The following is a 22986-nucleotide window of genomic DNA, read 5'->3' as shown; positions in this document are numbered from 1 at the left end:
CTCTTTTCCTCTGTGAGTCATCTTCACTTCCTGTCCCTATCCTCCCTGGCTTCATCCATGGGAAAAACCTTCAGAGATCAATAGTGGTGCCTTTTCTCCCACTCTTTATGGGTCCAAGCCAAATTGTCTTGTGGGATGTCTACTGAGATGTCTTCACAAGCCCCCTTTTTGTTGATATCTGAAATGTTCCTCTTACACAGCTGGTCCAGAGCACTTTTTTAAAATTAAGTTTCCAAAGTGCTGCCACGTGTCATTTCCTGCCTGCTCACTGACTTAACTCTTTTTAACTTTTTAACACCTGCTTTCCCCATAGCCTCTTCTCATCATCATCAGGAGTGGTCCAAAATATCCTCCCTCAATGCTACAGTGAAAACATCCCAAACCCTGGCCAGTCAGAATCTCCACTCCATACGCCTCCCTTAATAATAACATCTCAAAGTACATACTACTTTTAACTTGAATTGACTAGAATGACTATTTAAATAATAAAACCATTAATTGCAACCTTGTCATCTCTGCGTATGGAAGGAATCAACATTAGAGCTAAATAGTCAATGCAATGATTTACAGGGTGTGTTGATAACATGTCCCCCTGTAACTTGTAATTCTGCACCAGGACAGGGAGGAGAAGGGGTGGGAAGGGGGCAGCAGAGGAGCTCAAAGGAGATCGCTGTGAATGAAAAAAGCTAGACTCAAGACGTAAACATTATGTGGATACTGCTTTTATCAGTACCAATGAGAATGAGATTGTTAATTTAATCTTTCAACAATGGTAAGTGTTGCATGGCTTACTTACTTTACATGATAGCACACTTGCCAGTCATGTAATTCTTCAAACTACCACTTAACTTTTTTATCAGTCTTCAAGTAAAGTTTAAAATAGACTCTGGGGTCTTTAGCCAAAATAAACCACATTTATTCCTAGGAAGGGATTTCGCTTTAAAAGTAGCAGCCCAGACTGTGCGGCTGGCGGTGGTGTCTATTTTCAGCAGCTCATGGCAACTCTGAAGGGCATAACTGTCCCCATAATGACAGAGTACAGACTGAGGCCCTACATTTGCATGCTTTAAAACTATTCTCCAGCCATGGGCGTGGACCTCCAGTCACTGCAGGGGCTTGTGGGGGCAGAAACATATGTGCTAGAACCCACTATGTACTGCATGACTCAGGCCCCCTGCCCACTCTTTGGTCCTGTGTCTGGGCGTAAAGAGGCCAGTGTTGACAGGCTGTGGCAAGACAAAGGGGACGTATCTAGCATGTCAGTGGGTCTTCTCAGGGCTCCTACACACTGTTCGTGATTGTTTGTGATTGTCGGTTTCGTCTGTGAGGTGACATCAGAGAGAGAGAGAGAGAGAACGCCCTGTTGTCTCCGGCAGCCAGGGCCATTCTGGGACTATAGCAGCTGTGGATGGGGTTTTGCCTAATTTTAATACATCACTGATGACAGCACTGGGCCGTGAAGAGGTTACACATTTTGTTTTTGTCAGTCATGTGGCTTGTGTGTTTGTGAATGAAGTGGAGTTTGATTACAGATCATAATAGAAGTGAGAGACAAAAGCAATCCATGCAGCGCCGTAAGATACAATACAACTGGAGCTAAATGAAAACAATAATATGCATCTTTAGAATGTAAATTTATGTGCTTTCTTACAAATAATTACCAGTTTGTATTTCATTATGAAGATTTTCTCAAGATTAGAAATTAGCCATCCTTACTATGTACTGGAACATCAACCTTGAACTTGTACACTAAAGAGTGTGCTTTTGTTGCCTCATCCAGATCTAAATCTTTAAAATTTGATATTGTTCATCTAGTATAGACAAAATAAGACTGTGCAGCAGACTGTTGTATCTCCTTTTTCTTGGAATGTTATAATGATATGCCTAACCACCATGTGGGCCATGGAGGAAGACAAATCAGTTTTAGCTGAGTAGTCACAACATATGGGAAGCAGACAAACGTAAACAAAACAAACTCATGTCTTTATATTAGGGTTGTCAAAAGTATAGAAAATCAGATACTAATCAACACTAAAACTGGTATAGAAAATAGGTGCTCATTTGAGCAGGTATCGATGCTAAAAAAGTCACAGGACAGAAATGAACCTTCTCTAATAGCTATAGAATGATCTTGAGCTGTATCAGAGCACACAGACTAGCGTATGCCCATAGACCACTACAGAACCTACCTGGACCACTGAATGAGTACACAGATATAAGGTCACATGGTAACATAAAATAAAGTACTATTATTTAATGTTAAAACATTCTTTTTATTGTTTAAAGAGAGTGTCTTTTTTTTTTTCCTCTGTATCAGAATTGGAATTGAGTATCAAGTCCATTCCTCAGTATTGAAATAGAATTGAATGAAATCCTGTTCATTTAAGTACATATTCTATTTCTAATATTTCTTTAATAGAGGCTTCATTAGATACCAGCTTCCTCATGGTAATAACTGTGGCATTCTAGGGGAACAATGGCCCACTATAATCATTGGGTCACATGGGCTTTCAACTAGGCCAGAAAGATTTCTAAGGAAAGCACTGTTCCTATTGTAGTACAACTGGAGTAGCACAGTCCCATTGCTCCCATTCATCACTGGCTCCTCTCATATTATATATGTCTATGTGTTTCTATGGCCAGGATTTTCATGTGTCAGATCACTGTGAGAGTGCAGATGACATGGAGAGAATGAGGAAGAATAACATGGACCCTGCAAGACAGACTCATCAGGTTCTAGAGGTGAGTCTTTACCTGAGTGCCAGCTTGAGATGGAAATAGATCTTTTTATTCAGGGTTATGCAATCACTGTAGAAACTTAATTATAACTTTTTATTAGTGTCTTGGGATTTGTTCACACTTTTGATGTAGACTTGATTTTGTCCTATCCTAGTCCATGTTTAGACTAGCCCTAGTTTAGTCTGATTAGTCACAGATTTGTTTTGGAGTATGAGTATATGGGAACACATTCCTATGTTTATCTTATTTTGACTTGATGTTTATAAATTTAAGAGCTTCATGTTTGATTGCAAGCTTTGCACTCAGAGTGGCAGAATGGCAAATCCAGAATGGCAAAGTAAACAAAGAGACTAAAAATATATATATATTGAAAATTGATTACATGATATTTTGTTTTCACGCTTGGAGTCATAAATGTTCATGTTCATGTACATGTGTTTTTATTTGGTCAATGTTTAACTCATTACAGTCTACATACATTATGTTCAGTCTGATGCCATAAAATAAAACATATTCAGTATGTGGAACAACTCAAACACTAAGTAAATCAACATGTTACTGTATGATTCTCCAGAGCACACCTTTGGATCTGATTGAAACAGGCAAGTCCCTAAAAGTACAGGCAGAGCGCCCTCACCTGGTTAGTTTGGGAAGTGGACGTTTGAGTACAGCCATTACTCTGCTCCCACTGCCTCCAGGTAAGCTGAGCACGTCATCTTCATCTTTGTCAAACAACTGGTAGAAGCACATTGTTTACATTTGTGTTAGTTAAATAATATTACATTAAGTTTTGCAGTTAAAGTTACCCTTGTTCTGTAGTATGTAGCACATCCAATCAGTCACACTAAATATTAGCTAATGAAGCAGCTTTATCTTTTACTTTGGGCAAGTCACTTAGCAAAATATGTGCATTTAGCTTGTATAATTAGTAATGTGTTAATATTATGACATAGCATCTTTGTTATTGGAGCACCTGTTGCTTAGGTTAAACATATTTCCCACTCACCCGCTGGCCTTGACCCGTCGGCTGCTACATGTGTTTGGCTTTGAACTTCAGCCTATGAATACCCGCCTAAAGTATTCACGGGACTTCTCCAGTAACACAAAATGTTTTCATGTTGTTCCAGGCAGGACCACGTTGGGCTGCGGGGTCACGGATATCCATTTGCAGGGCCCCGGGATCACACCTCAGCACTGCTACATCGAGAACCAGGGAGGCACCATCACTTTGTACCCATGCGGACACCAGTGCTCTGTGGATGGCCTGCCCATCACCAGCCCCTACCGCCTCACGCAAGGTACTGTTAAACTCTTGCTTGTTGTTGTTGTTGTTGTTGTTGTTTTTTCTCCTTCCGATCATGCCTGCTGTTCTGCAAGTCTGTTACTTTAATTTTTTTTATTCATATCTTTAGTTAGAGTCTTGTATGGTAATTAGGAAAATATATCATTTGTTCTCGTAAGTAGTAGGGCCTAGTTAAGATGTAGAAATATGGCAGCCAGGCGATTTAGGAGTACAGTTACAATGCATGTTTGGGATAAAATGTTGTTGCTACATAATCTTCTATTCTAAATTATTAATACCTATAATTCTTTAATAATAATGAATAACTCTATGGAAATGGAAAGACCATATCACACCGTTCATAGAAAAAAAAGTTACAATACAACTGTAATAGTAAAGTTTGCAGTGATCAACTGCTTACTAAATTTGAGTGAGTGGCATCATTTATCATTTATTTTTACTAAAAGATTCTTAACTATACAAAGTGTTAAGTCTTTGAAAAATAGACTGCTTTGCCTTTATTTCATAAACAGAAAAGATAATAGCATCATTAAAGGTTTAAAACTTTAAATGAGAATGCACAAATAACATAAGATTCCTGTAGTCATTTTTGGAGGCCCCACCCCCTCAGACCCCTCTCCGTGGGACCTGGGCCAGCCGCTCCTCTGGACTGTCATTTGAATCTGAGCAATCCGTCAGTGTGTGTAGGGCACTGTGGAGGCAGCTGCTCCGGGATATGAATGCTTTGAACCTGCTTTATTTTATATACATCATAGGACACAGCGGAGCTGTTTTGATGATGAGAAACTTTGCAGCAAGAGTATTTGGATATTTCACTGTTAATTGTATGGTAAGATTGTGATTACAGTAGATTTAACAATAGTTCAATTACTTTTATTCACGTCACTACTGTTACTTTGCATAAAGCTCCTGCCTCACATTTTAATATCTCTTTCTCTTGTCTCAGGGTGCATGTTGTGTTTTGGTCAGTCGGCTTTTTTCCGCTTCAACCACCCAGAGGAGGCTTTGAGGATGAAGAGCATGCTGCCAGGGAGACAAGTGTTGACCATGACCAAGACCAGTACTACCGGTGAATACTGACACTATCATTTAAAATATGTGTTCATGGATAATGCATAAAATACATCATTATGAAAAATACAACATGTTTATTTAAAAAGTGCACAATTCTAACAGTTTTAACATTAGGCTCAAATCAGTGTGTATGCCACTTTTCAAAAATAGCTTCTTCTGAACTAATTATCTCTGGCCCACTAATCCACTTTTCACTCATGTGACCTCTTTGTTAAGGAGATTTTTTATAGAGTATTATTTTGTAGCTAAGTGGCTCCTGCAGCCTTGTGTTGTTGAGATGGTATTTAAAACCCATTTTCCTCTGACCTTAACGCTTTGGCTTGTGCAGTGTGGGCTGTATAGTATAATATGGCACCACACCCAGCCTTGTGTGTAAGGCCCACTCCTTCCTGCCCAGGCCCTGATTTCATCTGCTCTCAATGAGGTACAGTTCAGGGTGATGCCTTTATATTTAGCTGTTCCAGATCCCTGTGGGATTACAACACAACTGAGGAGCAAATCATTCCAACCACTGAGCTTTATATATGTGCGTTTTACAAGTTTATATACAGCCCTCCTCAGTACACATTTGTTTGACAACTGAGGATGCATTCAATGGAAACATTGTACAAGTAGACTTAGATACTTATGTAGACACTAAAGCTTTCACATTACAATATAATTATAATAACAAAGAGAGAGCAAAAAATATAAATGGCAATAATAAATTCAAAATAAGTAGTGCACATTTAATAAGGCGCAAATACAATTTTATATGTACAAGTAAAATTATGGTAAGTACAAAATATATATACAGTACAAGTTGATATAATAGTGAATACACTATTTTCATGAGGCATTGTCTCAGAGTCAGACTCAAATGCTATGTTCTTAACCATGAGGAAGAAATAGACATTTTAGAATGTGTTGGAAATGTCTGTCTTTTTAGTAAGAGTATAACTGTTTTATTTCATTATAATTGCTGGTGGACAAGTCCTTTAGGCTAAATACTGAGCACTCATGGTCCAGCAGGTTGTCTTGTGTGTGGTTGTGTGTGTTTTTGTTGTTACAACTGCCTTGTGAAGCATGCCAGTTATTTATTTCACTGGAATGCTCAAGTGCTCTTGCCTTGTTTTTGTTTCTACAGAGTCGCACAGTGTCACAAATGGAAACCATCAAAGTTTCAAAAACAACAACTTACAGATAAACAACCTGTCCAAACCCTTTCCAGACTCTCTATCACAGGTGGATAAAACAACCAAACCATGTGCTCCTCAGGGCTCTAATATCTCATTTCTAAATGGAAAAAGTGATACTACAGAAGAGTCAATCTATGAAAATGTTGGCAGCTTTTTGTATCAGAATGAAGGGAACAAGACCCCACCAGTGCCCCCTCGCATGCCCACTTTACACCAGCCACCTGTCCCTCATCCACGGACCTTCCTCTTAAACACTGGTGTGCAGAGGCCACAGGATAGCCCAAAGCTTCTGAGGAACACAAGGGAAGAAGTTTCACCAAGTCCAACTGGACCCCAAACACAGACTCTTCAGAAGAGACCCTCCAGCCCCGTCCACACTGCCCCCTCTCAGCACAGACTCAAGGCCCCAGAACCCTCCCTGTCTGCAGGCCGCCCCCCTATCAGCCCACACACCTCCAGGAGAGGGACCGCCTCACCCCTCTCCACTACTCCAGTACTAGGGAGTCCACAGGGCCAACGCAAACTCACAACGTCTTCTAAAGTAGAAGCCATTAGGACCCTGCATGGACAGAGTCAGTCACCTGTCCCAGGGCAGGATAAAGAGACCGGGACCAGGCATCTGAGGCAAAGCTCTGCGAGATCCTCTCCTTTAGCTAGCCCTCAAAACCAAAGGAAAACCTCCACCATGAAGTTAAGCTGTAACAAGGAATCAACTTTTACAAAACCATGTACAAGAGAACGTAAGAACAGCATCTCTGAAATCAGTGACAATGAGGAGGAGCTCCTGGAGTACCACCGGCATCAGAGAGAGGAGCGACTGCGTGAGCAGGAGATGGAGAAACTGGTGAGTACAGCACAAAAGAGCACACAGAGGTTAGTGAGCTAAAAAAGAATAAACACTTTTATTTTTACTCGAAGCAGTTATAGTGCCGGCAGACAACATGTCTGCATTGAGATATCTTGTCTGAGGCTCTTGGCCCAGAGCCACAGCTCATCTCCCCAGAGTACCACTGTGGCCCTACTCACACAGGGGAACATTCTTCAGCTCTTCTTAAGCTCCACAGCACAGGGACTGGCTCTGATCCAACACTATATTTACCAAATAAACAACCTGTAGTTTTGCTGTGCACAAGCTCAACTACACATTTTTTTTTAAGTCTTATTTGTATTATTAAGTATTTATGATTATAGAAGGATTATGTATCCAGTTACTGCTCACACCTCCTGCCACTCTTAACCCCCAAAACAGCTGAGCTGAGTGTACTGCAGGGAAGGGGCAGGACTATTCCCAGGCACCAACAAACTATTTCAGGAGCCAAAAGGTTTCTAGTAAATACAGAAGAAACAGTAACAGTAAGGTCCATGCTGTGACCCACTACTGACATGTCCACATTCTTTAAATTTATACAGTCTACTCTACTTAATTTAGATTAGCTAGAAAGTTCTCCTCTTGTGTTTGTCACATTGTTGTTTTGTCAAACATACAATGTTAATTTTGTTAACAAAGTATTAGCAAACCCTTATACAAACAGTTGTATTTGTAATCTTTAAATAGCCATACGTATTGCATACCTGTCACTGATAAAATGGACAAACACAGGATATCCTCAGTGAAATGAAACCCGTAAAAACAATCACATTTTAAAGACAATTGGCTAAATGTTATGTAACCAGCTAACATTTCTGATGCAGGTAAAATAAATCAAAATGCAAAATGTTGTACTACTTTGTTAAACAGTTTTACAAATTGTTTTGAATATATGATTAAGGATTCACAAGTGAAAAATTGTTCTAGTTAAATTCATGCAGACAAACAAACAAATAAATTAAAACAACAATAGAGATTCAACATATCATCTGAGGCCATTGTTCTTTTTTGAAACTGTTAATTACCACTTTCACAACAGTTGATCAACTGTTATTACATTTTTATTGTGACTGAATCTGTGAACATATTTTATCATCACCAGCTCGGTCACAGAGAAAATAAAACTATTAATTAAATTTTTGAAGTGGGCTGATATATATTTTTTGTGTAATCATTTTGAGTTCTGTTTTACTATTGTTTCTCTAATTCCACGTTTTCATCATCAATTTAAAAGGAACTTCACCAGAACAGATGACATGATCTTTGGCCTCTGCTGTCTCAAGTTTCACTTGTTAATGTCCGTCGCTGTGGGACAGCTGCCTAAATGACCCAATGTCACACAAGGACAGCTATAGCTTATGTACTGAATCTATAACAAATGTGTTTGTGTAGGAGCGTCAGAGACTGGATGCCATCTTAAATCTGTGTGCGGAGTACAACCAGGAGGACAGCACTCTGGACCTGGACAACATGGTCAGGACAGGGCTGATGGGGGGCACCGCAGAAAGGGTCCCACCTGAAGATGTGGATGAGAGCAGCCAGAGAGAAGAGTCCAGCAGCACTGAGAGCACACATCAGGAGGTAACATGAATGGTTTTATTACGTTACAACTTTGTTTCTTCTTTATAAACATACTCAAAGATGTATTTCAGTTGATTCGTGCATGTTTGAATAATCCTGTTAATCTGCATTCAAGATTTGAGGGTTCAGAAAATGTTAGTTTTCACATATTCCTGATCTCCACCCACTGTTCAATGCTTGCATATTTCAAAATATACTCCCAATCAGTCATACATGTAAGGGCCAAAAATGTTACATAGCCATTTTTGAATAAGCACGGACTCAGTTCTTGTTAACAGGAACTCAATGAACTTTTTCTGTAGTTTACTACAAATAAAATGTAAAAAATATATATATTTATGATATAGTTTTCTAAATACATGGAAAGAAGCATAATATATCTTCTTTAAGTGGTTTGTGTGTATTCTTATTCAAAATGTCCTCTGTTTTTTTAAGTGGTTTGTGTGTATTCCTGTTCAAAACATCCTCTGTCTCTGCAGTGTGCAGAGCTGTTGGCTGGTCAAGAGAAAAAGTACCTGGAGGATGAGAGGAGCAGAATTTTAGCGCGAGTAGATGAACTGAAACAGAAAGTCAGTGAACTAGAGCTGCAGCTAACAGAGACCAAACATGAGGTCAAGTCTCACACACATCACTATTCCAGTGTTAGTTTGACTGTATAGAGGTAATAACATATAGTAACATGTAGTACATGTAACATATGTGTACAGGTGGAGATGGAGCAGGCCCTGCTACAGGCCGAGCGGCAGGCAGAGCAGGAGCAGTTGGAGGCTGAGCACAAAGTAATTGCTCAGCTGCAGCTCAAACTCAGTCATCTGGACAAGACCACCCAGAACGAGAAGGACAAGGTACAGACCCCTGACCAAACATTGTCAGACAGTGAATACCTATTGAGTGTTTGTGTTTATTTGTATGTGTGCATGGACAACAGCCAGCAAGATTCACCTGCTACTCTATTATGCTTTATAGACGCACACACAAGATACACACAACTTAAGATACAGGCCTTTTTTAGAATTCATGCTAATTAGTAGATTTTCTCTAAGTATCCAGGCCTTTTTCCCTCGTGCACTTATGACACTATGTAAAAGTAATTTGCATGTTTGTCTGAAAAGAACATTGTTAATTCTTTATGGCTTTTAATCCATCCCTTGTAAAACTTTCCTACCATTTCCTGACTAACTTAATCAAATATGCTTCTGTTCCTTTACCTAACTGTTCAAAGCATGGCTCCTCATTTGTTGATTTTTTTTTTTTTTTGTTCCCCTGCCTTGTTGTGTGTTGAATGCGGACCGGTGTGTGTGTGTTTCTGTTTTAGGGGAGGGCTAAAGTGTCGGCCGAGCGGAAGGCCCTGGAAAAGCAGAGGAATGAGTACAATGAGCTGAAGAGGCAAATTGATAAGTGCCCCCTGCCTCTAAAGGGGCAGATACAGGAGCAGCTCAGCAGGGTTAGTGTTCTCACACAGCCCACTGGCTGGCAACAGTGAGTTATGAAAAAATAGTAATAAAGTGCAAACGTATGGCTGCAGATTACTTTTCCAAAATCTTCACAGCTGAAACAAAAGCTTGTGTATTAACTGTGGAGATGAATTTGACATGGTAACAAACAGTAGGGCTGGGCGATATGGCGATAAAAAAATCTAATTGTGATTCGATTGTGTGACAGTCTACTTTATTGATGAGATCTTGTCATATTGTGATTCACTATTTTTTGGTTTGAAGTATGTATGTATTGGTCAGCCTCTGTCATGAGTGAGTGACAGGTGGATTGAACCAGTCATGGGAAAGTGTGTACTCTGAGAAGAACTGGATGAGTAGGCATAAAAATAGAAATCATAACCTTGTCTCTGAAAAAATCTTCTTGGGAATATCGCCCACTCCTAGAAATAAGTGTGATTAGCATGTCTCCACAAACATTGTAGATGTATGTTGCACTGTCAAGTATTATTAAACCACTTCGTAATTGAGACACATAACACTATTAACCATCCTGAGTCTGACCATGCATGCTTCTGTGTGCATGTTTGTGGTGTGTTGTGAAGAGTACCTGGTATTTATTAATGGTCTATAATATTACTCTGTGCGGAGCAGAAAGCAGAGGCATTGGACTGTGGGACCAAACAGTTTGAGGAGCTGGAGTTCTGTCAGCTGGAGCAGGAGAGCAGTCTGGATGAGAGGAGAGAGACTCAGAGCTCTCAACTCCTACAAGAGAAGGCTGATCACCACTGCAGCATGGCCCAGAGGAAGGTCAGGCTAACATAAATGTGCACACATGCACACAGGAGGATCATAGAGCTGTAGGACTTTAGGTGATTAGTAGATTAATCTGCTGATGGAGTCTCAGCCTACCAAAATTATTTCACTGAGATTATAATATGGACCACAGCAGAAGGGAGAATGCTTAGAGTGAGTCAGTTTGAGATTTGGGAGTATTGGGAGTATTTTGGGTTTACCCTAAAATATTGCAAAAATACCTGTTTTTTTGAGAGCTTTTGTTGCCTGCTTTTTGACTAGTTGTTGCTTAGGGCATGATTTTAGTTGATTATGTGGGAAAAGAATATGATTTGCAGCATATACACAATATTATACCCACACACCTACAGCCCTAGATGATATGTGTTATGACATGCTAATGGCAGTACTTTCTTTTTCAGGAGAAAGTAGCAGCATTGGAAGCTCAAGTGAAACAGCTGGGACTCCAGGCAATTCAAGAATGTGAGAAGATCATGAGGGAACGGACTGTGAATCTGCATCTGCTGCAAAAGGTAATTTAGGTAGTAAATGCCATTGTAAGCCCAATGAATTAAAGGGGATATATTATGTAAAATCAAGCTTTATGTTACTATAGTGTTCCCGCATCATAAAGTTACTTAAAGCGGTATTTCAGTTAATTCATGTATGTTTGATTGATTCTGCACTGCCCTACTCACATCTTCATTTTTCAATAATAAACAAATATAGTGAATGAAAATCTCCTACTTGCTATAGTGAAATGTCACCATGAAGAGCCAGGGCCTGTCAGTCCTAAAGTTTTGAATAGGACATGAATTAATGTGTTTCTATCATCACGTTGCTTTATATTGCTGTATATGCATGAATACTAAATATATGAAAAGAGCATAATGTGTCATGTTTAATGCTGGTATTTTCATAATGCTGTGATGCCTTTGGGTTCTGTAGGAGCAGGACAGGCTGTGTGCTTTGGAAAGGAATTATCTGACATTAACAGGAAAGAATTTTCCAACACCCAACAGCAACATCAAAGAAGTGAGTAAAGCAGTGTTTTGATGCAAATCAGAGGTTACTTATGGACAATATAGACACACATTTTATCTTTTAACTTGGATAAACCTTTTCAAACAGGGCTTTCTTCACATCAGCGAATCAGATCTTGTTTTGTTGGAGGGTGCTTCTTGTAGCTCAGGTCCCTCCTCTTCCTCCTTGTCCTCCTGTAACCCCTCTTCAGAGCTCTGTAATGACCCTTTCCCCGTTAGGCTTCAAGAGGTAAATGTAGCAAAGACCATGCATTCCTGTTGTGACTACATTTACTCATCCTGCTGTGTCTCATAAACAGTGTTGGCAAGTAACTAAATACATACTGAAAATACATATTCAGAATACTCATTTGGAGTAACTGTATTCTGGTACAGTTACTCTTTCATTTGGTAGTATTCAAAATACAGTTCTTTTCCAAAAATGAAAGGAATTCATGGTGGCACTTGATCTTGCAATTTAGGCTTAAAAGTGCATGATATTTAAAAGACTAATTAGTGCTTAACATGCATAACAAACAGTCCTACAAATTTAATCCAATGTCATGTTTTTATGGTATAATATAATGCAGATGTGGAAGTATTCTAAGTATTCAGAATACAGTACTCTGATTGGATCATATGTAGGAATATGTTACAACATTTTCCAAATAGCCTTATAAACTAACACTGCATTTTATAGTAGCATGTCGGACACGTGGGATACTTTACCATCTTCAGGAGGTGTAACTTTTTGTTTTGGCTACAAAATAGGAGTACCTCAGGCTCTCTGATGTCTTTAAGATGTATGGAAGTGCCTCTGTGCAAGCTCCCACCTCTCCTGCCACTCTCCATTGCTTGTCTCTCGCTGTGCCTTGTGAGGTACAAACTCTATGGCTGTTTCTATAACTTCACTCATTAGTAACTCATTGCTGGTTGGTAACTTCTCTTCTTTCCTTCTTGATCCTTTTTGTTTGTGAATGGGCTTTTCATGTCACAGGAGTACATAACAGTCAATCAGCTCAGTCAGATCTTTGGGCTGCAGAGGCTCGATCACTTTCCTTCCACTTCTCTCGCATCATTCCAGCTCGCCTCCTCTGAGTCTACTTTCACCTGTCACTCAAACACACCTGCTTCCTCCTCCTTTCTCTCCGTCCAGGTTTGTTCCTCTGTCATACAGTTTATTTTTACCCTCTGACAGTGTTCATTTTGGCAAGAAATTTTAATGTAATTTTAGTCTTTTCACTAAAATATTTTATGTTTTTTTGTTTGTTTTATTCAATTTTTCATCAAAGAAAGGATCATGCTAATTTAGTCGACTAAATTCATAGTTCAACGAGAAATATATTATTTCATTTTAATTATGATAACCTGTATTGTTTTTCTTCATGGGATGTACAGAGTAGACGTGTTCCATGGATGTGTAGTTTGTATACAGTCTAGTGAAGGGTTCTGTAATTGAAAAGTGGAATTTTGATCTAGTCTCCACACATTTCTTTCATTCATTTTTTTTTGTTTTGTTTTTGTAATACTATTAAAATATCAGTACAGCTGATGAAATATAACATTTTAGTCATAGTTTTAGTCAACATAAATGTATGTAATTTTATCCATTATGGTTACTTTTCATTTAGTTTAAGTTAGAAAAAAATTGACAAAATATTTTAGTTGACAAAATGAACACTGCTCAGACAGCACTGTGATGGTAAATGGCTGTTTATGATGCTTCTCTGCTGAGTATGGCTGAATGCTTCTTGTCACTTAGAATCATCATGAACTGCCTCCTATTAACCTGGAGCGCTGGTACCAGGACATCATGGCTGCTGGAGAGCCCCAGTCCTGCCCGCCCCCGCTGCCTGCCAAGTCTTTTTCTGCGCGAAGACATGCGCAGGTAAATCTCACCTGTGTCCAGAGTTCATAAACTCCGGAAACAATGGAGCTCATGGAGGTGTTGTTTACTGGTGGTTCAACTGTCTATAGCCAGTTTTAAATATGACGACTGGGCACTCTAGTGGACAAATAGATTGAGTTCTGGTGTGAATATGTGTGTGTTAGTTTTTGTTTTATACAATGGATCAGAGTGTATTATTGAACATGATTTTTTTTTTCTTGCCCTTTTCTAAAGTTGCAAAAATCTAAATCTGAAGATGAGGTTGCACATGTCACATCTAGTTCTCAGATCAGCAATGGTGGAACTTCTCATGACAAAATGGCCAAGGTCAGTACAATTTATTTTACACTTACCAATTACTATTATGTATCTTAAACAATACTTATTTTGTAGGACTTCCAGTTGGTATTGAAAGACCTTCCAAATCCCTTAGATACAGAGTCGAGGAAATATTTGTCTCCTCAGAGCAAAGGTAATGTATCTTTACATATTTAACAATGAAATCATTTATTGCACTTTGGATGAGTTATTAGATAAAGTTTACCTTTCCGGAATGCAGAGTCTTATCTGCATCAGAAGAGGGCACTGTGAGGCTGTGTAAGTTTTTATAATGATGTTTCTCTTGTCTAGACCCCTCTTCTTCAGTCCATCACTCCATTCTACACCACCAGGCGCCCTCTGTTGGCAGCCAGGCATTCGACACCCTGAGTCTGGAGAGCTCAGACAGTCTGGAGACCAGTGTGTCTGCTGGTAACTCTGCCTGTTCCCCGGAAAGGTGAGAGACTGGAAATGAGCAATTGGCTCTGTTTCCATGGGAACACTTAAGTCTGCCCTGTTTCCCTGGAGAAGGGTCACCGCTTTGTTCCTCTGACAACATGTTTGGTTTTTATGGACGCTCACATGAGGAGGGTACACTATCTGTTACCATGCCAACCCTTTTGAAGTGTCCCATCTGTGAAGTTAGAAATCCAGAGAGTGTGTGTTTTGTTTAGGGGAAAACTCTTGCTGTGCTCAGTGATTTTTGTTTGTTAGTGTTACTGACAAAATGATCACCAGCTGCTTTCTTTGTGTGTGGTTGTGGCAGCGCTCTCGAGGCCCAGAGAATCGACGAGATGGAGAGGATGCTCAGGGAGGCGCAGCAGGAGAAGGCCAGGCTGATGGAGAACAGAGTGAGTCTGGAAACACAAGTTTTCAAGAACTTTTTCACCAATGATATAATGCACTGTTTCTGTACTCCCAATAAAGTGTACCTACATTTTAAACACTACCCTTGAATTTATACTTAAATAATACAAAATAATTATTGGAATTATAAATACACATAATTATCACTAAAACAAAAAATATATATATTTAACTCAATTATTTATCGTACTACCTGTTGCGGAAGACTGATGATGTTGCTTATTATTTATATATTCTTCTTCTTTATTAAGGACAAAGAACAAATATATGGTCTATTCATCATAAATACAGAATACAAATAAACTGCATATTGTTGCAATAAATAAATGTGTTAACAATAAATAAATGTGTTACTTATGCTAATGCCTCAACACTGACTTATACACTTCACTTGCATAAAGGAAAATCTCTCTCAAAACTCAATAGCATTCTACTTACAGTAACTTTAAATGTAAAACTTTATTGAGTTGTGTTATTTCTACAAGTGGAACCAAAGTAGGCAGGTATTAAATCATACCGAATCACAGCCATCTTTTAAGTCGACATGTCTGAAAATAAATGTCTGAAAGCTGCAAAGGATCATTTTCATCAGCAAAGCTCACATGTCTCAGTACACACCATGGGGATATATTTTACAAAACCCTGGATTGGGACTCGAATTCTCCTGTGCCCCCTCTTGACTTTCGTTTACTTTGTATTGCAATATTTGCCCAGCCTTAACATATTCCGCCTTTGCTCCTTGTTATTTGGTGTGCCTTTTCTTTCGGCGCGGGGGTCCCAGGAGAGGGAGGTGCAGGCGCGAAGGCAGATTCTGGAGGAGGAGCGCAGGAGGCGGGAGGAGGCGGAGAGACGACTGCAGGACGAGGCAGCCCACAGGAGGAGGCTGGTGGAGGAGGAGGTGAAGATGAGAGAGAAGCACTTCTCTCAGGTCAGTGGAAAAGAGGAGGGCCTCATCAAAGGTGCTCAGATCATAAACAGATGCATGATAGTAAAGGGGTATTACACATCATTATGGCTTTAACCTGACTGCTTTTAATTGTTATGAGAAAACAACTGTTTGCAAATCCTTTAAAACATCCACATGTAACAGACTTAATTAGTGAATAAAACTATTTACTTCTATAATGTGCTTAAAGATAGGTGTACGATCTAATTTTTCTGGTTCTCAATTGCTTTGCCTGGAATTTACAGTACATACATGAAATGTACAGTATGTATATTAAATGTATCTATCTCCATGGGGGCAAGCAGGTGACTCAAGCAGGCCAAGTTACGGATCAGAACTGTGGTGAAGCGACTCAGGTGAGCCCGCTCACAGTAAGAATACATGTTTTTCAGTGTATTTTACCTGCAATGAAAACATGTAATTGAATAGCAATTGAAGTGCAAAATGTATACATTTAAAGCCATACTGGCAACATTCCAGGCAAAGCAGTATCAGCTCCAGAGAGATGAGCTGGAAAGAAAAGTTACAAAGTGTACCTTTAATATGGAGATTTTCTTTATACTTTTCTAGATGGAGGACAAACAAACAAACAAACAATACTATCTCATTCAGGTTTACAGAACCTTTGAATTAAATGTTTACTTTATCATTAAATTTTTTTTAGATGGAGGACACAGGATAAGTTGTTGATGCTTTGTCCTGCTGCCCTCTTGCTTTTTATCTACTTTTTATTGGGAAAGGTCTTTGCAAATAGCTCATTAATTAGAGACATTCACCCATGAATCTGAAAGTTGATGGTTTGATTCTGACAAAGAGCAACGCACTGAATACCTGAACATGTGGGAGTGATAACATAATGGTCAGAGGCACAGAATTGCAGTCTATCATTATTATCACACAATCTTCTGTGTTATTCTCCTTCAGGCTCGTCCCATGACACGCTATCTCCCAAACCTGAAGGAGGAGTTTGACCTGCGCGCTCATGTGGAGTCGTCTGGCCACAACATCGACACCTGCCCCTTCATCATCCTCACCGAGAAAATGTGCAAAGGTCACCTGGTCAAAATGGGCGGGAAAATCAAATCATGGAAAAAACGCTGGTTTGTTTTTGACCGCATCAAGAGGAACTTCTGCTACTATGCAGGTAAGGACTATAGAGTCATTGGTTTGTTGAATGTTTTATTCTGACAAACAGTGATGCATAATTCTGTAAAAAAAAATATATATATTATATAAATATATTGGGATTGGGATTAGATTTGTGATAGACTGAAATATAAACTGACAAACTAATATAAGAAACTCATGCATTTCAGTTTTTCGGTCTAAACTACACATATAACATTATTTATTTTTTCTTTTTTTTTTGCTGTGGTCATCTATATTGACTGCAATATATTGTACAGCCCTTCTGACATTTTACACAATATTGTTTGAGAGGAAGGACACTGCTCGCAGGTTATCATGTGCGCTGTTACATTTGACTTTAATCGAAACTAAAAGCCCAGAAGCGCAAACCAGAAACAGCATCAATAGATCACTGCAGCAGTGTGTAGTTTGAAGTTAAGCCAAGTGTCACCTGTGGGCTCTTCATTGCTTCCTGCCCTTTAGCTCCACTGTGCCTTTGAAAAGTGAAAAAGAAAGAAAAGAAAACTCAATTGCGTTTTAGGGGACAATAAGAAGACAAAATACTGCACTATGTAACTTTCTGTTCGGAAGGCCTACTACGTGCTTGTCCACGTGGAGATGTTATTGCTTTGTCTAGAATGTGCCACAGTATAGCATGAAACTTATATATCTCCATGGAGACAAGCAGGTGACTTTACTAAGCCATGTTACAGGCCAGATCTGTGGAGAGGCAATTTTACTCACTGTAAGAATCCATGTTTTTTTTTTTTTAGGTATTTCTGAGCAGTAAAAACACTAACATGAAGTAAATGCTAGACCAACACGTTTGTCTCTATGGAGACAAGCAGGTGGCTAGCCATACATCAGAGAAGTTACACAGTGCAGTTTTAAATTTCGCTATAAAATCAGTTTGATCTATTTTTTATCCAAACTTAGCACATCACAACTCAAATGTCAATAGCCTTTGCATGTTTATTATTTGTAGTAATAGTCATGTAATTCACTATGGGACGATTGTGTACAAGTCCACTTATGCGTTGACACAGCTGGTTACAGTCGTATTGATAATGAAGTATCAATTTTATTACTACTCGTGGCTGGCTCCATTAACTTGACTAGCCTCTTCACCCCCTCACTCTTGACGATGATGATGGTGATGATGATGGTGATGAAACAAGATGCAAGTCTTTCTCTAAAAGTGTTTTTCTCGGTGAGGAGGCTAGCTTCTGGCTTGTTCGTGACTAATAAAACGAAACTCACATTTCAAAAACATTTAACTCATTACTAAGCAGATTTGACTTATGGAAAGGAGGGACAGAAAAAAGTCATACTTCGTTTGCTTTGTGTCATGTGCACTTGAAAAATAAAAATAAATGATGTTCATATTAAAATATAGGTCTCCTTTGGTTGGGACCTGAAAGACCGATGCTTAGTCCAGGTTGAACTCACTTTGAATTGTGGACTTAGCCCTTGGTTTAGCCCTTGATGGAGGATATTTTAAAATTGAGTTTGTTCTTTCTGCTTTGTTATTATATAATTGAAAAAATCCTGGTAAAATTTTTGTTTCAATTTTATTTTTTTTCAATTTTATTTTTGTTTTTTGTAACTCAACAATACAGATTATTGGTAGTGGTAGTGGTAGTTGCTGAGAAAAGTCAGATAACCGCTGTCCTACAATATTTTTTCCTCAAAGCACTTCCAACAAAAACAGCTACCAACCTCTTCATAACACGTTGATTTCGAACTACCTCAAGATATTTGATAAACGTAATCAAAGGACCAGATGCAAACTGTGACCTGGTTTCTACCTAAAGAAACACATTTTCCTTTTGTCTAAGATCTCAATGAAAGAACATGGCTCATGGGAGAAAAGGCTTAAACACACAAGCAAGTGCAACTGAGGAAAACAAGTCAGATTAATAAGATGTTTGAGACTTGGGGCGTCGCTTCAAATAGACCTGTACTTGTAATTAACCCGTCTTCTGATACTGGCGGCTCATACCTATATATACATATTCATGGATTACATTGAGCTAGAGGGGATCATTTCTCCTTTGTTCAACATCTGGATTTAAATTGGTCTTGAATTTTCTGGAGGACAGTTGCTCCACAATGTAAGATGTACAAAACAAAAATTCCCACTTCAGTCCACTGGAAGAATTTTACTGCCCCAATTTCATGAAAGTAGCAAAATAATTCTTGTTGCACTTGTGGGTGTCCTAAGATTGAAAAAATTGGACTTCATTTAAAACAAACAAGCAAAAAAAAGATATATTTTTCTATACTTCTGTTTTTTCTATATTGTTCACCAAACGACATAATAGAGTGGTGTATTATTAAATATGTAAATGTAAGTTTCAGTAAAAAAATGTTTTGATAATTTTAGAATTTTATTTTAAATTCATGTGTAATGTGCGTTTCAATCAACGGCCCGTTTTCATGTCTTCTTCTTGTAATGGCAGGGTCTTGCATCAGTGGAAGACGTAATATTTTGTATCTTAATTTCTCTTTTTTACTCTTCTTTTTTGCAGACAAGCACGAGACCAAGCTGAAAGGACTAATCTACTTCCAGGCTATTGAAGAGGTTTACTATGATCACCTGCGCAGTGCCTACAAGGTAACCAGCTCTTTTATCCCTTATAGTTTTAGTTTTATAGTTTTAGGGCCTAAGTTACATTGGGAGAAAGATTCATATTTTCAATTAAAATATATGAGCAGCTCTGTCACCTGGCAAAATTTATAAATAAAATATCTATATTTTTAGAATCATCATTAATTAAAAAAAAATAATAATGTTTTTCTTATGATTCTATCAATGATTAGAGCTGCTTTTCTAATACCAAATGGCTCAACCTTCAAATCTTCAATAAATTAAATGTAATCAAAAATATATATCAATAAATAATATTTAAGTTTAAGTTTAATATAGTATACATAAGGCATTTAATTTAGTTTTAGATTCTTTTTAGATTGTCTGAGTATTTTACATACAGCATATATACTATTTGTTTAAAAATGCATTTGCAAAAAAAAAGTTTGATGCTAATTTCCATTCATTAATTATTAATTAATGAATCGCTGCATTTATATAGTGCCTTTCAAGACACCCAAATCGTATTTTTTCACAATGGTGTTGTTTCTGTGAGCACTAAATGTATTTTTCTTCCAAAAGTGCTGAATTGGACAGTTCCATGTGACCTTATGTATTTATTGACACTATACATTGTGTTGTTGTGGCAAATTCAGTGCATGTGAACAAAGGGAGCAACAGGTGCGGCTCTGGTTTGTACTAAAGGCCTGTATGTGTCCCCAGAGCCCAAACCCATGTTTGACCTTCTGTGTGAAGACCCACGACCGCCTCTACTTCATGGTGGCTCCGTCCCCTGAGGCCATGCGCATCTGGATGGACGTCATAGTAACGGGCGCAGAGGGCTACACACAGTTTATGAGCTGAGAGAGAGAGAGAGGCAGACACCTGCGGGCGAAGATGAACGCGCCGCTCCAGCGCCAAAGGAGCTCAAGGTGAAACCAGCCCAAGGATGGACATCTGAGGCTCACACAAAACGCCTGATGCTCTGCAGCAAATGAGGGCTTATGGAGACAAAGGTGCTCTGAATAATGCATAAGTGTATGTCCCTCCAGTGTCCCTTCAGTGTGACCTGTCAATAGTCCACACGCATCTTAAGATGAACTCATAATTTCAGGAAAAACAAAGACAAGAGACAAGAAACAAGAGAAGATTTTTACTTTACTAGTTACTTAATAGCATTTTGTTTACTGCTTTTACTGTTTGCATGTTGTTCAGAATTCATTTTTATACTATTTTTACTTAAAGCCTATGTTTAACTGTAGGCATAATTAATAATCTCAAATTCTATAATTATTTATTAAAATGTCACTTGGTGCCAAATAGTTTACATTAATATTTTACAAAGAAAATAATAACTTTATATAGTTCATATTTAAGATTTTTCTACATGCAAATAAAACAGCAATACATGTTTGTGTAACTATTAAAAAGTCACTTTTTGTAAAGGTTTAAATAAATCTATTAAATATGTTATACCAAGTAACAGTATTGTAAACCACTATGTAATAAAATACAAATTAAAGGTCTCATTGTTTTGCTTTGTTTTGACATCGCAGAGAACAACTTGTCAAATTCCTAATTAGTGTCTCAAATGAAAACAAAGGTGAGCAAATAAGTTAATTATAATTTAGTCAGAGATTTCATAAGCTCTATTTGAAACGTTGTATAGATGCCCCCTTTAGGAGCAGTCAGGTGGTGTGATTTACTAATAGACTCATTAACTTCACACTGCATTGTAGTGCATGCATGTATATGTGCCCCTCATTATAGAACACTGCAGAAAACATGACAGAAATAAAAGCAGCTACAAACATGCCTCTAATTACATGCATCTTTACACGCATGATTCAATGGGGAGAAATCTGACATCACAAACACTTCCTCGAGACGAGGCCAGGCAAAGAGCATGTAACTTTTATTTTAAAATAAACAGCTCATTTACATCTACAAAATGCATGGGAGAAAATGCAAAGCAGGTGCATGCAATGGAGATGCAATTATTTTTACTGAAAGATTTTATATTTAACGAAAACAGAGAATCATATGCTATACAACTCCCATGTTAATGTAGTTTAAAAGATTATATATCTATGAATTAGAACATAGAAATTGTCAGTTTTAAGGCAAATCAATAAACGCAGTTTATGGAAAAGATGTCACCATGTCAGTTCAAACTGAATCATATAATTCTACATAATAGGGATATTGTAATTTTATTTTAGAAAACACATTTTCTCAATATTGAAACAATTTGTTCAGTATTCAAGTTAGGATTGTTTACTTCCCTGTAAAAACTTTATTTTTCATTTTGGACAACTAACTGACCCATTTAAAATTTGCTATCCACTGACAAACATTACTGGCAATATTTTCACTTATATGTTTAATAAGTTTTCCAGTGGCATTTCTATATACACCTGTTACTTTTTAAAATCCTTAAATGTAGCCCACTCTTATTGCCTGCACCAGCAGACGCTCCTGTCTCATTGATGGCTTTACCACAGCACAAGTCTGACCTTGGGAGAGATTTCATTGAGTAGCTCTGGGTCTGTCTCTAACACAGCGGTCTGAATAATAAACACATCTTTAAGAGACTGGTGTGGGCTCATTATGGCTGTGATGGGCTTGAATGACACATAGTGATATTGTAGATGAAATATTAACGAGCCTCTGCTGATATCTGCCCCCCTCTCACTTTGGCGCTCTTGCCCACTCCCCTGGCCTTTCCTGCACAAATAAGACTGCAAATTAAAATAACCGCACTTGAATTTGTCAGTATTAATAGGAGATATTAACCTTGTCTCAAAACAAGCCAGCCGGAAAATCTGATGTAATAAAGATATTGCTGCTCTCGGGGGGCAATTTGAGAGGAAGAGCTGTCAAGACTCCCAAACATCCCTGCTTTAACTTGTGAAATGAATCATTTTCCACATCCACATCTGAATTCAGACTAATTTAAGAGATTAAAAGAGAAAATAACATACAGCACACCATGCACGGATACAGATAGACAGATGTGTAGCAGCAGATGAAAGCAGCATGCGCTAAACCCCATCCAAAACACCAATCAAAGTTTCCCTCTTAATATTTAACGCTTTGAACAAATCGTTGTCTTAGAAGGGAGTGTTACAGTCATAAAGTGGAGACATGGTATGGAATACATGAGTGATTCAAGTATAATAAAAGAAACATGTTTTTGAGTGTGTGGCAGTGGTAACAAGTTTATCACAAAAACATCCAGAGGGAGAATAAGTAA

The 22986-nt window shown here is 38.3% G+C and overlaps 1 protein-coding gene across 1 annotated transcript; it reads left to right on the top strand.

Annotated features, from left to right (window-relative positions):
- The first annotated feature begins 1239 nt into the window (after positions 1-1239).
- phldb1a (pleckstrin homology-like domain, family B, member 1a) lies at positions 1240-21247 on the top strand. Its single transcript, XM_055148580.1, has 26 exons — positions 1240-1464; positions 2644-2742; positions 3314-3437; positions 3867-4037; positions 4989-5111; positions 6243-7138; positions 8555-8743; positions 9223-9354; positions 9451-9588; positions 10059-10187; positions 10831-10986; positions 11394-11504; positions 11920-12006; positions 12103-12243; positions 12765-12872; positions 12991-13149; positions 13756-13881; positions 14116-14208; positions 14275-14353; positions 14512-14656; positions 14966-15050; positions 15848-15994; positions 16318-16368; positions 16937-17156; positions 19672-19757; positions 20454-21247. Exons 1-26 carry the CDS (start codon positions 1441-1443, stop codon positions 20592-20594), a joined length of 3960 nt encoding a protein of 1319 aa, XP_055004555.1. The 5' UTR covers positions 1240-1440; the 3' UTR covers positions 20595-21247.
- The last annotated feature ends 1739 nt before the right edge of the window (positions 21248-22986 follow it).

The sequence above is a fragment of the Boleophthalmus pectinirostris genome, unplaced genomic scaffold, assembly GCF_026225935.1.
Source record: "Boleophthalmus pectinirostris isolate CB_2022bp ecotype Guang Dong unplaced genomic scaffold, ASM2622593v1 HiC_scaffold_12, whole genome shotgun sequence".
Lineage (NCBI taxonomy): Eukaryota > Metazoa > Chordata > Actinopteri > Gobiiformes > Gobiidae > Boleophthalmus > Boleophthalmus pectinirostris.
This window is presented reverse-complemented; position numbering and strand designations above follow the sequence as displayed.

Coding starts and splice junctions, on each gene's coding strand:
- phldb1a (XM_055148580.1), top strand. CDS start 1,441: ATGACAGCACTGGGCCGTGAAGAG. Junction 11,505..11,919: donor ATCTGCATCTGCTGCAAAAG/GTAATTTAGGTA, acceptor TGGGTTCTGTAG/GAGCAGGACAGGCTGTGTGC. Junction 17,157..19,671: donor GAACTTCTGCTACTATGCAG/GTAAGGACTATA, acceptor TCTTTTTTGCAG/ACAAGCACGAGACCAAGCTG.